Source organism: Chionomys nivalis, chromosome 5 (genome assembly GCF_950005125.1).
Source record: "Chionomys nivalis chromosome 5, mChiNiv1.1, whole genome shotgun sequence".
NCBI classification, from domain to species: domain Eukaryota; kingdom Metazoa; phylum Chordata; class Mammalia; order Rodentia; family Cricetidae; genus Chionomys; species Chionomys nivalis.
This window is the reverse complement of record NC_080090.1, coordinates 89,096,343-89,111,041: the sequence shown is the minus strand read 5'-3', so window position 1 is coordinate 89,111,041 and position 14,699 is coordinate 89,096,343. Positions and strand designations below refer to the sequence as shown.

Below are 14,699 nucleotides of genomic sequence, written 5' to 3'. Positions count from 1 at the left end.
TCAGAGAGCATCTCTGCCCACTTCTCTATGGGCGAGCAGGAAGACCACATGTGATTCTTAGTGTTTGTTTGGTGTGTGTGTTTGTGTGTGTGCACATGCAGGCACATGTAGATATTGGTAGCAGATGTCTACTATGCAAAGGTCTTTTGAGGGGTGTTTTATAACTATTTTGAATCTTTCGATTTTTCCAGAACTACAAGGTCATAGTAATTGGTCCTCCTCCTGGAACGGTGCCACGATCCCTTCTTTGCTGGACAATCCCTTCTTTGCCCCCTTCTGTGAGGACTACAGTTTCATTTTGAACAAGTTCGCAACAGTGCACACACTGGAATATTGCCTTTTTTACTTCTTCCAAAAACAAAACCTTAGTTTTTCTAGGCAGAACAAAGGACACTTTCATGGTTTCTTCTTATTTAGCTTCTCATTTCCCGGCAGTCTGCAGGTGAGCAATGATCAAGAACTCTGGCGCATTGCACAGTAGGGAAGGTCTGTTTGCCTCGGTGATGCACAGACTGGAGAGCCGGGTGGAGGCCCCTAGGGAATAGTGAGGTTGGTGAGAAAAGGCAGTGCTGCCAATTATGGGCTTTCCTTTTGGACTAGCTTCTGGAACTGAAGCTAGACTGAATTTTGGTCTTGTTAACTGGGGGTGGTCGTCAGTTCGGAGGAAATCTTCTGAAGGCTGGATTGATTTCAGGTCACACCTGGTGTGGGATTTATCCCAGGTAAGCCAACATAAGAGGGACTAAGGAGTAAATGCCTTATGGGGTACTTTTCTTGGCCGGCACGCTGGGGCTTCCGCTGCTCCTCTCATGAGGGATGGGTATTCTCTAGAACCAGGGCAACCTGGCAGCACGAGCCTTTTCTTTCTCAAACGGTGGGTTATAAACAAAAGCTTGAATGTTACCCTCTGTTCTAGAATGCATTAAACTTAGATGATTCCGAAGTCATGCCGCTGTTTGGATTGTCTCTTTCATTTTCACTCCTGCACCTTGCTGTGTCTTCCTCCTCATTATGTGTTTGAAGCTTCCAAGACCCTGGCAGACAGAGGCTCGGAGGCTCGGAGCCTCATTAACCCGTGCCCTCGACCTCAGGCTGAGACACACCAGTTCCCTCTATCCTCAGCCTTCCCACTCACTCCCATCTCCTTCATGTTCAAGATGATTTCTTTTTCCCCACCTTTATTTGGAATATATCCCGCTATGACTATCGGAAGTCTTATACAATCCTACTTTATGGTTCTCCCATTTCCCTACCCTGTTACCTGTAGTCCCCAGGCTTCATCCTTTTTGAATCATGGCCTCTGTGCACTATTCAGAAGAATTACATTTAGATTTCTGTTTGTTGGCTTGATTCACAGCGCACTTGTCCACATCGGTTCAATTTAGATTAAAGTTAAGGAGGGCTATTAATCCTTCAGCATTTACATTTGGTAATCTAACCACACATTTACAGGACTCCTGCCTGGAGGATAAGTACCTTGGGTTCTATTGCTTCCTTATTCAAACATTTTATGATAGAAAATGTGTTGTTCTCCTTAGCTTCTTGCACACATTGAGAGAGTAGATGCATAAATGTATTCTTTAGGAAGAACATGTAGCTCTGAGTCCCTGAAAATAAAAGCCGGGAAGTCCCCTCTCCCTGTGGAAGCCACAGAGAAAGCTTTTCCCTTCAAAGTTTTCTCCAAAAGAATAATAATAATAAAAAAAAAAAACCCTGCATACTTGAAGTCAGGCACATTCTTCCTTTCTTGATAAGCACCAAATACCAGCAAACGTTTTTCTGACCAACTTACCATTAGAACATTGTTGCTGAGAAAGCAGATATGTTAGCCAATGAATATTTTAGCCCCACCTTATTCCTTTGAGTTATGAGGAAATTCCAGAGCCTATATTATCTGCAAAGGCATTCTCCTTTAAAAAAAAAATTACTACATCTCTAGTTTTTAATTCCTTCCTTTAAATTATGTGTATGATTATATGCATGTGTATAGATTGGCGTGTGGGTACCCACTGAGGTTTTGGAGGTGGTGCCACAGGCAGCTGGGAGCTGGAAACTTACTGGGATCCTCTGTAAGAGCAGTGTGGGCTCATAACCACTGAGCCCTCTCTCTAGCTGCCAGTCTCTCTTCTGTTACCACAGAGAAAACTGCTTTCTTGGATTTTCGGCTGTGATAGTCTAGAAAATTGGCTTACTATATATCTATTCGTCAATCTGCCCGTATGTATTTCTATCTCCCATTGTATCACATACCTATCATCTCTATCCATCATCCATCAATCATCTAATTATCATCCATCTTCCTTCTACCATCTGTCATTTCCATATACAATCTTTTTTATCATCTACTATCATCTATCTAGCGTTAATCTATATACCTACCCATCTATCCATTATCCATCAGTTCTTAGACTAAATTGCAAACAATGTTCCATGTAGTCTCTGCGACAAGCATTCTCTTTTGAATTTTTGAACAATTTTATTGTAACAAGAGAACTAAATGTGAAAGCCTACCCTTTTAAAGGCACTCACGTGTTCCACAGATTTGCTCGTCTAGGAGCCTATGGGCATGATGCCATAAAGAAGCTCTCTACAACTTACCTTGTGCAATGGAAATTTTACACCCTTTTATTAGTAATGTTCCATCTCTGCAGCCCCGTGCCCTGGCTCACACTCTTCTGTTCTTTGCTTGTGTGATTGAGACACCTGCTACAAGTGAAGTCATGCAGTTATCTGTCCCCCTGTGATTAATTCGTTTCATGTCTTTGTTTGTGATCTCTTTTCTCTCCCTCTTTTGAAATACTAAGAATTTGCCTCATCTACTATTTTCTGGAAATAGCAATCATTGCTGCCGTGGCATTGTTTCTTTCCATTTGAGTTTGAAAGATAACTATAATCTGTTCTATGAAAATCAGAATGACCACCGTGTCTGGAATCCCGCCATTCTGTGAGCAGCTCCATGGCTCTCATGATTTTATCCCACACAGAAGATGTCGGTAAGAAGCATCTCCCGAGGTACTCACAAAGACTTTCAGACCCTAGAGGAGAATCCTTTTCATGTCGTAGTCATTGTGGTTATCTGGGAAGGGCTGTGGAGCAGAGTTAGGCTTCTTAGTTCAACTTCCCCACATTGCCTAGGTTGGTACAATTTCTCTGCTCTGTAAGTCGCTCCAGAGTATACATGCATGCATGACATTGTTGTCCTTGTAGAATATCACTCAGTTTATAGTGCTGGAAAAAAAAAAAACAATAATTTATGTTACTGATTGACTGCTCTTTATGCTGCAGTTCCCTTTAAGGCCTTGATTTATTTTCACATTCACTTAAATAGCACATAGAAACAATCATAAATCAACTACAAATGAAGATGTAATGTCGCAGGTAGAGTATTTTCATCTGGAATACTGGGGTCAGGATGTGGGAATTTATTCTGAATTTGAAATGTTGTATCTACATAATAAGATGCCTTGAGGATGGGAGCCAAATATACACATGAAAATCATTTGTGTTTATACACATAAGCTAAACCTAACTTTTGCAGTATTTTTAGTGAACCTGTGTTTTAATTATAACCCAGCTCATGGAGTAAGACGTGAAATGGTTGACCTGTGATACCATGTGAGGCTCAAACCCTTGCATGTTTTAGAATATTTCCCATTCTGGATATCCTATTAGGGATACTCAAGGTATACAGAGTTTTTTAATTAAATAATTTGTAGCTATTTGTCATTGTGGCGAATCTAAACATGTCAGAACAGGCAACTCTGGGTCTTTAGATGAGAGCCTGACAGTCCCTCTCTATCAACCATGCATTCTGGAGTGCCAGCATGGTACCACGTGACATCCCTGAAGAAGGAAGTGTATGTAAAAGAAATGGCTACATAGACATGCACAGTTTGGGATACTTCAGTCTGACTTCTGTCATTAGTAGATGGAAGTAAATCTATGCTAATCATTCACACTGTGGTGGTTTTCATCTCTATAACAAACACCTGGGGTAGGGAGATACTTTTAGCCACCAGGTCTTCTGATTAGAAGCCTAAGCAGCACTCCCTGTGGCAAGGCTCCTGGGCTGACTTACGCCACGGATAGAATGTGTGTCTTTCTGCACTTGTGTGCTCTCCCCTGGTCCTTATGGAGCTACCACAGCTTCAGTACTAAGAGTTCCTGACTCTAATGACCAAATCTAATCTCTTCTTAAAAACCCCCACTCAAAACCAATAGTCACACTGACTTTCTGTTCTCAATCTCATCATCATAAGACTTTGGGTCCTGAATCCCTGCTTGCCTCAAAGTGAGTAGGGGGCAACTACATTCAAATCAAAGCAGCACAGTTTTTCCTCATGAGGGTGTGGGTCTTAATATTGAGTAGGCAGTGTTAAAAAGATGAATAACATGGCCAAGCTTGGTGGCACAAGTCTTTATTCTCAGTGCTCCAGATGCAGAGGCAAACAGTCCTCTGTGAGATTAGTCAGCCAGTAGAGGCTACATGATAAAACCAAGTCAAAAAAAAATTATTGATTTAGGCCAAAAAGAAGACTGCACACCAAAGGGGAGGAAGAAAAGAGAAACAAAAGGAAAATGGCATTGGAGCTTCTTAGGAAAAAAAAAATCCTCTGTTAAGCCTTTTACCAAAATCTATACAGTATTGCAAATTTAGGATGCAGCCTTCTTGATAGTCAGTTTCTTATTTATGTAAAGGGGTAGCAGGTCCTTGTCTCTTTGAGTTTGACAAGGTTGGGTGATCCTTACATAATAGGTAAAACAACTAAAGCTTAAAGGAGCGAAAGGCTGCACTGGAGTGTGGATGTGGCTGTCTGAGAGTTCCACTCCCAACATTCCTTCCCACTTGCACTGTCTGCTAAGCTTGTTCCGTGAGGACTTTCTGCTCTCAGCTCGGATTGGAGAATTCATGATAGGGGATGAGCTAAGTCAAATGCAAAGGGGCTCTCAAGTTAAATTAAAATTTCATTAATCCCAGCAGTGACGCGTCTTTTGACAAGAGATGATACTAACACGGCTCAGATGACATTGTTCCGTTAAAGTGTACGCAAGTTTGGTGAATTCCTCCTCAGACTCACAAAACCTAATTGGAAATGGCGGGAAGACAGGGACTACAGCCACCAACTATTTTTTTTTAATAAACATCTTATTGTTCAATGTGTTCATCAATAAATTTTTAGATAATGCTCATTTAGCATTGTAATGATCATTTTTAATATCAAAATTGAAAATATATGATGCATATGTAAAGCCAGTGGCATCTCTTAGCTAGCCTGGTGTGGTGGCATTCTGAGGACGCCTCTGTCATAGCCATGCAGATTAAGAAGTTAGCATATGAAAATGCCTGGGAAGCAGAGGGAATCCAGACTCAGGTCAGCACTTGAACTAAACTGACAGTTGCCAACACTTTGGAGTACTGTTCCCTTTACCTAGGAAGAATCTCCAGAGAAAACATACTCCAATTTCCCTGAGAGAAACCCCAGCACAAAATCAGAGGCAGGATGACTTGCCTGTAGGTACAAATTTGAAAACATTTATGGATATTTCTCTTCAGTCCACCATTTTAATTAGAATAACTTCAGTCACTCTAAAGACATGTTTCTGCTCTTGCTTCAGGTTCAGACATTGGGGTTTTTAAGAGATATTCTGGCTGTTTGAAATTGTTAAAGGAGTCTCCATACTCAAAGTTTAAGAATAAATTACTTTTGCAGTTTTTCTATTATAATTTTCTATACAAAGAAACAGACTTTATCTGATAGACAACTTCAAACACTTACTTTATGGTTTCCCTTTTGTAGGAATTTTAAACTTTAACTATCTCTCAATATTCTCAAGGGACTGTCTGCAGAAACTAAAGTCTATATGTTCAGGTGCATTATGCTAATAGCAAAGTATTAGCATATTGGCTCTGTATTTTCTAATGTATACTTTAAGTCAACTCTAGATTATATATCATACTAATACAATATAAAGGATGTGGAAATAGTGGTTTCATTATTTAGAAAGTAATGATAATGGAAAAAGTCTTACAGGTGCAATATTTTGCTTTTGAGCACTCGTGGTATGTGATCGGTTGCTACTGTCGCCAGAAAATACAAAGGTGGACCCCCAGCAGCATCCGCACCACTGAAGAAGCGGGCAGTAATCTGAAGATATAAAGGTGAAATGTCCTGAACAGGCTCACAGTTTGAACACCCTCATTGGTGGAGGTTCTGGGAGGCTCTGTTGAGCAGTGGTTCTCAACGTTCCTAATGCTGCAACCCATTACTATGTTCTCATACAATTATTCCCAATGCTACTTTATAGCTGTAATTTTGCTACTGTATGAATCTGTGTTTTCTGGTGGTTTTAGGCAACCCCTCTGAAAGGGGTTCTGACCCACAGGTTGAGAACCACTGCTATAGTACTTTTTAGTGCATAGAGCCTTGCTGAAGGAAATTTCTCACAGTATGGCTTTTGCAGCATTCCCACGATTCTGCTCTACGCTCTGCTTCCTGTCCAATGACCAGATACTGTTGTGGGACAATGGTCTTTTATCCTAAATACTGATTGGCCAGTAGCCAGGCAGGAAGTAGAGGCAGGGCAAGGAGAATTCTGGAAAGAGGGAAGTTCAGTCTACAGTTGAGACCCAGCTGGAGAGGCAGCAAGATATCAAGATGTGACTGCCTTGCTGATAAAGGTACCAAACCATGTGTCTAACACAGACAAGAATTATGGGCTAATATAAGTTATAAGATTTAATAAGAAGCCTGAGATAGTAGGCCAATCACTTTATAATTAATGTAGACCTCTATGTGTTTCTTTGGGACTTAACAGCTGCAGAATAGAAAACCTCAGTAAACAAGATACCAGCCTTATTTCCTGCTGCCACAGCCTCAAGCAAGGTCTTCCCTCCATGGCTGACTGTAACTCCAAGTATGAGCCAAAATAAAATGTTCCCCCTTACGTTGCTGACCACTGGGTATTTGATTGCAGCTACAACAATGTCATTAGTATAAGTCATCTCTTGGTGGCTGGTGAATCGCTGTACCACACTGAACAGACAATGCATTCAGACATCTCCAGAGTGGATTTTCTTCTTCAAGATATAATTGCTTTTAGCCACATGTAAACATCACAACAACCTTATCAAACTCAAATAATTCTAACAATGAAGGCTTCAGGAAGAGTATCGTACACACAAGATTATTGTGGTACTTTTGCTGCTGCTGGCACAATTGTACAAGATGTGGGCACAGCTACATTGATTACATTGTGCATGATTGCACACAAGCCAGACTGATGACACTAGAAACAAAAGCTTTTGGAGTAATGTGATACTTTAAAGTCAGGATGGGAAAGAGTGAAAATTATTAACGAAATCATAAAAGGATCATATTTGGTAAGCTAAGGGAGGGAATCTGCATAGAGAAAATGTGGTAGCCATGGAGAAGACAGAGAGACAACCTGGACAGAGAAATCTAGAAGGAAAGTTCTTAACATTAATGGCCAAGGGCTCAAGGCTTCATCAGAGGTAGTTTCATATTCTTAGGTAAACTGTTCATAAAATTTGGGATAGAAAGAAGAACACTGTGCTGAAGCTCTAAGTTCTCCTAGAGACCAGCTCATCTCATTTTAGTAGGACAGAGCCTGGCTTTTGCTTGCCAAGATCCTTGGTCCCAAATGGGCCTCTGAACAGATTTTAAAATTGTGCTAAGTATCCAGTGTTGAGGCTGGAAGCCTTGGGGCTGAAGGATTCTACCAAAGTCCTCACTGGCAGCTTCGCTTCAAGATTTATTGCAACAGCCTACCGGAAGCTGTGAATACATCCTTCTCCCTCCCTCCTTCTATTCCATCTCTGATCTTCCCTCCCTTCCTCTCTCCATCCTTTCCTTCCTCTCTCTACACTTATTAATAGTTTTTCCATGTGGTTGTTTGTTGTTGGGGGCCCTTGAACTCTAAGACTGTGATATACAATAAAAACAACTCCCAAGCCCCACCGAGACCCTGCTTCCAAGCTTATGCCAAGGAGGTCCATGTAGCTGGAAAGGTATTGCTGAAAACACTGCTTAATTAAATGGATCCATTGCAGCAAGTACAGGTTTATTTCATGAATATTAAAAGACTGACTCGGAGAATGAGTTTATGATATGAATCTAGAGCTGGCAAAATTATATAAACCCAGGTCCCCAGCGAAGACATAATAAATAGGACTCATTTCTTGGAGAATGAACAGGCGCCTCTCTCAGAGGATTTAGAGTTCTCAGCAATGTAGTTAGCATCTATGGCCTATTAAAAGCTGTTATTTTCCCCTAATTTGTGCCATTTAGAACTGATTTTCATTTAACTTTCCCACGGCTCATTTCTCTCCTGCAGAACATTTTCATATGATTCCCTGATAAAGTCCATGTGGTAGCAGATTTCTTATAAAGCTATAATAATAAAATCCGCACCAACCAAACAGCGACACACAGCAGTCAGAGTGAAAAGACGACAGGGAGAAATCAGAACCTAGAGAGTTCACCTTTATTCTTAAAATTTCTGTTGCATTCCTGCCTAATGTGGGTGGTTTTTAACCTCCCAGCGCGGTGGAGGGGGGGAATCCTAGCCCAAAGAATAAGAACTTTATGAGACAAAGCTCATGGCTCTCCGTCATGACAGATCTTCAGGAAAAGGCAGTTTTCTCCTTTGTGTTGCATTATATTGTTCTTAGTAAAATACTCTTGCTACCATAGAATGGGCTGCACTGGGGGAATTAAATGAAAGGAGTTTTGCAAACTGGGTACCTTCAAAAATATGGTTTGGTTTTTCTAAGACTCATTCAGATCCCCCTTCACCCCATATTTTATGAAATAAGACCCTCCAAAACATAGCCTTTTCCTGCCAAAGACTGACAAGTCTCTCTCTGTCTCTCTCTTTCTCTCTCTAGCAAATGCATATGTAAAGAGCATAAATTGTGGGTGGTTTTTTTTTTTTTTTTAGTATACTCTTTCAGTGTTATTTAAGGTCTAAATTATACAGATTGTTAATAGAACCACAGTGAAAAAATATGAAGATGCTGAGCAAAGAAGAAAAAATCACAGACAGGGTAACGTTGATGCTATTCTTGTGATTCTTCTCCAGCCATGAACACTGTGGTCCTAACTACCATGCTGGGCTGGAGTTTGTGGACACTGACAACATAGGCTGTAGAGACAGAGGTGTTAAATTTACTTAGGCCTTGAGGGGAGGGCAGGCATTCGTCAACGAGAATATAAAACATAAACAGGATTAAAATAGGGACCATGATCCGGAAAGATAGCTTACCAGTACAGTACCTGCTCAGTCTAGACAAAACTGTGGGTTTAATCTTCAACACTAAAACTTAAAAAAATGGAATGTACATATGGAGAAGGGAAAACGTCAAGTAAGACTGGGGAATGTCTTTGAAGAGCTGCTGGATTTTATACCCTTAACCAGGAAGATGGCTCTTCACCTTCCTCCATAAACTTCTCTGTGTCTTATGTAGTCTGTCACTGCGGGTAGCGTCTCAGACCACCAGAGAATAGCAAATAAGGACAGCAAACCGATGCATGCCAAGGCAGGTATATGCATCCGAGCAGTTTTTCATTTTCCTTCTGATCTTGCGGCTTACATGGGTAGGAGCATGGTATAGAAATGTAAGCTCTTCCCAGTATTGACAGCTTAAGAAAACTAGGTGTGTTACCCAAGGGATTTCCCACCCATTTTCTACTCAACTTAGCTTTTAAAATTAATTTTCATCTACTTCTTAGTTGCCTGTAGGAATGCCTTGTACTTTCTTGTGTTTCATATTAAAAGGCTTATGAAAATACATATTAGCATGCATTAAAGTATATAGAGAGATAACACATAAATTCAAAGAAAGCCTTATTCTTCTGGTGTTCCTGGGTCAGATAAATCCTTGGTTGTTAGTTGAGTATCTGTCTGATAGAAGAATCTTGCCTTTTTGTTTTGGGAGATTTTCCTCTTCCCTCTGCTGTCCTATGAGAATGGGAACAGACTTTTCTCAGTTGTAAGTAGCTGCCTCCTTATTTTACTGCAGGAAAACTTCCAACCCTGCCTCTCCATAAAGTCAGTATCCTTAGTACAAAGGGATCTTGTCATTCATTACTTAATTCCTCCCCTTCCTCACATCCGTTTCCCCTTCTGTCGTTCTTTCTCCTTTGATTTTGCCCATACATGTTCTTCACCCTGAGTTCTCCTTTTCCTTGTGCTGGGGCTAAATAGAATTCCATGGTTAAAAATAGTTCCTGACATTGTGATTCAGAAGAACTAGTGTCTCCAATCACTTTCTCCCATGTGATTTCAGTGAGCGTGCTGGCAGAGCCCCCGATCTTTCTCTGATTGTCCGATTACACTGCGCTTCTCCTTGCATTCAGTGGGAACTTACAGGCTGTGTTTCTACTTGGATGTCTCCGTCCAATCTTCACCTACAATTTTATGGAATTAGAGAGGAGGTCAGGGGAGGATACTTATATTTAACTCTTGTTTAAAAGGAAAAGTTTAATTACATCTTTGGTAAGAAAGTGTGTCCCTCCTTTTCACTCTGTCTCCTCCAGAGTCATCTCTGGGAGTCAGAGGGTTTCCTCTTCCCTCTGCCTCTAAGAGAAGCCTGCATCTGTAATGAGAAGCAAGGAATGTTCAGTGTACCTTCAAAGAGCCCTCAGGTGCCTGGAATATACTGCAATACCTTCAGGAAAGGCTTACCATGGCGAATGCATAGGAAAGAGCAGTCGAGTTCAGTGTCCTCATCGCTTTACTTTTAATCATGCAATTATAAATATCCTTAGTAAGCATGTCAGATGAGTAACTGGTTGGCAGTATCTATCTTGTAGAGTGTGTGTGTGTGTGTGTGTGTGAGAGAGAGAGAGAGAGAGAGAGAGAGAGAGAGAGAGAGAGAGAGAGAGAGAGAGAGAGAAAGCACATTCATTTTAGTTCTGCTCTGAAACCATGCTGCAGATAACTAAATTCCTATGAAGCCACAATGCTCAGAAGGCTGAATGATTGCCTGTCAGCATTGATCATTTGGAGGCAAAAAAAGAAAAGAATTTTCTAGTGTAAATAATATCACGTATGCATTCTAAACCCCCCATACTCAAGAATAGATTTGCCTTACGTGTGTTCGTTTCAACTGACATGTTAAAGTACATATAGGGATGCAGCACAGCATCTAGTTGAGAGCTGGCATCTCAGAGGCATGTGCAAGGTCTTAGAGGAAGAGGAACTGATAACGGAATGCCTACTCCTGGCACAGAAATGGCCGTCCTTTGTTCTTGTTTGTGAAGGCATACCATCCGACTTCAGTTGATTTCCTTGTGTGCTTCTTCGGGCAGCTCACGAGATTCAGGGAAGTCAGATATGTCTTACTTTGGGGGATGGAATTTGGGTAATGGGCCACAGTGTCATTTCCTGGGTTATATTCAGCAGGCATTACTAAAGGATTTTGTATGACTTGAATGGTTCCGCATGATTTTTTTCCTTTCTTTCCTGCTCTTGACAGGTTCATGAGGCAGTCCCATGTTACAGTGAGTGCGATCAATATTCCTGGGTTGCGGAACACTGGTCTCCATGCAAAATCAACAATGAGCTGAGATCGCCCCGCTGTGGAAGAGGAACACAATCTAGAAGAATCAGGTGTGTACGATGAGGAGAGAGAGCATTTGTGTTCTTCATAAAAACACCAGTGTTGCTATCTAGATACCTGATGATATCCATTCCGTGTCCCCTAACTGTGCACAACTTTGAGAATCCATGGAAGCAAGTACATCTCTCCTACCTATGACCAGTGGGAAGGCCTCTGCAGCCCGCCATCCACAGTCTTTACTATTTCCTAATTATACTGGGGGCAGTCCACTGCAAGGAGCAGATCAGTGCCCGTCCACTAGCTCCCAGCCATCACTGCTAACAAATCAAGAGGCTCTCACTGCTTTGCCACGGCTTATTTCAGTGCTGTGGTTAGCATATTTGGTAGATTTTAGTCTATTTGGGGATGCCATTACATCACCCTGAAAAGGTTAACTTAAACTTTCCATAATTGGTCCCAAACACTAAAATTCAATAAAAATCTATGGATAATATTTATACACCGTAACATTAAAAAACCTATCAATTAAATAATTATAAATTCAGGATCACACTGAAGAAGATTGTCAAAGAATTCTTTTTTATTTTTGAATCTGTGAACATTTATTAACTACAAAGTACTCCTGCTTGATACAGTGTTGCCATCTTGATACACAAAGACATTTAAAAGGGAAAAATAAGTAAACCTTACAATTACTGGCAGGACGATTTGAGATGGATTCACCCCTGAGATTGTTCTAAGACAGTATCAGAGCCAGCACTGTATACTCCTGCATCTGGGGTTACATCATCTCCCTCACAGCTCGGCTTCTGCCTAACTAGATGATGTGTAACTTATCCAAACCCATCTCATCTCAAGAAACTCTTAGGCAGTAAAAATAATAGTTCCTATATTCTAGTCAGTAGCAGGGTCTTAATGACATGACCATAGCTCTGATCTTTTAATGAAGTTGCAGCCTATAAGGCTAAAAACTATTGTCTGGATGTGACTACGATGTATTTTTTTTTAATTAAAATTTCTGCCTCCTCCCCGTTTCCCTAAAGCATTGGAAGCAAAAACATCTTTTTACCAGAGTTTGCTAAGTTGGTACATTTAAAAATAACTTTTAACCAAAGAGCAGCAGTCTTCACAACAAAGCATAGTAGCAATGAGATGTTACAGTTGGGCAAGCAAAAGCTAAAGTATTGATACACATCAGTATGTAAAATAAGAAGAAAGACTAGTTTCATCAATTACCCATCTGAATAGCACAGGGCATTAATTTTTCAGATGTAGCAAACCCCACTACAAAGGAATAGACTACACTGGAGTCAGATAGCTGTCTGTTAAGGTGACCATTAGCTGGAAGCCTGTTGCTAAGGTATATCTTACTTACTTCGTTGTGTTGACTATGACCTTGGAAACGCTCCATCATTCAGTAATCCCACCCAATAGTCTTCACTTAGCAGTTACAATGTTTCAAAATCTCAGAAAGGCATGGCAAAAGCAACAGCTAATGGCAGAATTATAAAGGCGTTTCTCAGAATTCCAGGCAAAAGCTAGCAGAGAACTCACTTCCCTTTCCTTGGATCCACCACTACTTTGCTCCACAATCTGTTTGGCTCCGGTTCTAGCAGTGTTTGGGCTTTAACCATTGTTTTGTCCGAACCTCTGCCTTGTATCATACTCTTACATGGTTGTGAAAAGCGACTGACCAAGCAGGTTTATATAATGTAAGCTGACACATCATCTTGAACTTCCTCCCTGTTCAGGTCTCTTTGCAATTTTAAAAGGAAATCTCAGAAAAGATAGAAAGCATCAAGAGAACTAATTGTTACTGACAGAACTGTTTGATGCTGATGGAGGAAAACACGGGCAACTAAGCTCCTTGCAGCTCGGCTCATACATATGCTGCCTGATACAGTAAAAATAAATGCATAAAAAATGTAACTAACAGATGCTCCTGTGTGGCAAACTAATTTTACCCCTCCACAAATCCATCTGTCAAAGCGCTAACCCCTAGTATTCACACTGCAATGGAGATAAATGAGATCAGGTACTTAGAGGAAAACGAGGCAGTGTATCTGCCCTAGTCCGATGTGAATGTGTCTACCCAGGAAGAGGAGATTGGGAAGATGAGCATGGTGGCATATTTGGGAGACAGATGCAGAAGGAACAGAAGTTTGAGGCCATCCTGGGCTACATAATGCCCTCTCTATAATGTAAAATAAGGCACTAAGAGAGAGATAAGGACACAGATACATTCATAGTAAATACCATAGGAACAGGAGGAAAAACAACAGTTTGCTAACAGTTTGATCTCAGATGTCTAGATTTTACAATGAGGAGGAAATACATCTGTATGGCCTGTAATACCTTCTCATGATGTTTTTCTGTTTGATATGGTGGCCCTAACTGAACAGCACTTGCTCACTGTTAATGTCACATGCAAAATGTGAAACAATCTTCCGGGCACCTTGGACTACAAGCTATTATTGATCTTAGTAAGACATGTTTACAATGAATAAAACAGATCATCTCTTCCCTTTCTTACATCCTCAGTGCTAGAATACTGCTTTACTTTTCATTCATGGCTGTGATAACTCTAAGCTCAAGCCGTGTTTATGATTATTTGCTTCCTATGTCCCAGCCATGGTTTTGGGTATAGGAAATAAAATAGTGAAAAAGCAATATCTGTTTCCTCAAGGAAAAATAAAACTGACAAAAATAAACACAAATAAATATAAAATGTAGTGACTTCTCTTTGAAATGTCAATGATAAAACCGAAGTAGGTTTGTAGTTGAAGAGGTCCTGTTTTAGAGAGGTTGGTCAACAAAGTGAAGTTTGGGCAGGAACCTGAATAAAATGAGAGAGCTGCCTGGGTGTGAAAGAGAATCCCCAGGAAAAGCAGCTTGTGACAGGTGCTTCCTGTCTTGATGGGAGGATAACCATATGTCCCATTGACTGGCACTGGTGTGACAACCTTGTTGTGTTCTTAAGTAAGGCAAAGTCAGAACATTATTCTACTTGGAGCGTGAAGCCACGAAGCTATGAAAAGTTTTGGGTAGAGGGGAGGTTGCATTTATACTTGTCTAAAAGACCCTACCTAGGGATAGTACAGAGAATGTTCTGAAG

At 40.8% G+C, this 14,699-nt stretch overlaps 1 protein-coding gene across 1 annotated transcript in view; it reads left to right on the top strand.

The window, feature by feature from the left end:
• Nucleotides 1-14,699, top strand: part of Thsd7b (thrombospondin type 1 domain containing 7B) — an 871,002-nt gene that overhangs the window by 771,749 nt on the left and 84,554 nt on the right. The window contains exon 16 of the mRNA XM_057770607.1: nt 11,501-11,634. Coding sequence (XP_057626590.1) covers nt 11,501-11,634 — 134 coding nt within the window. The remainder of the gene's footprint in view (nt 1-11,500; nt 11,635-14,699) is intronic.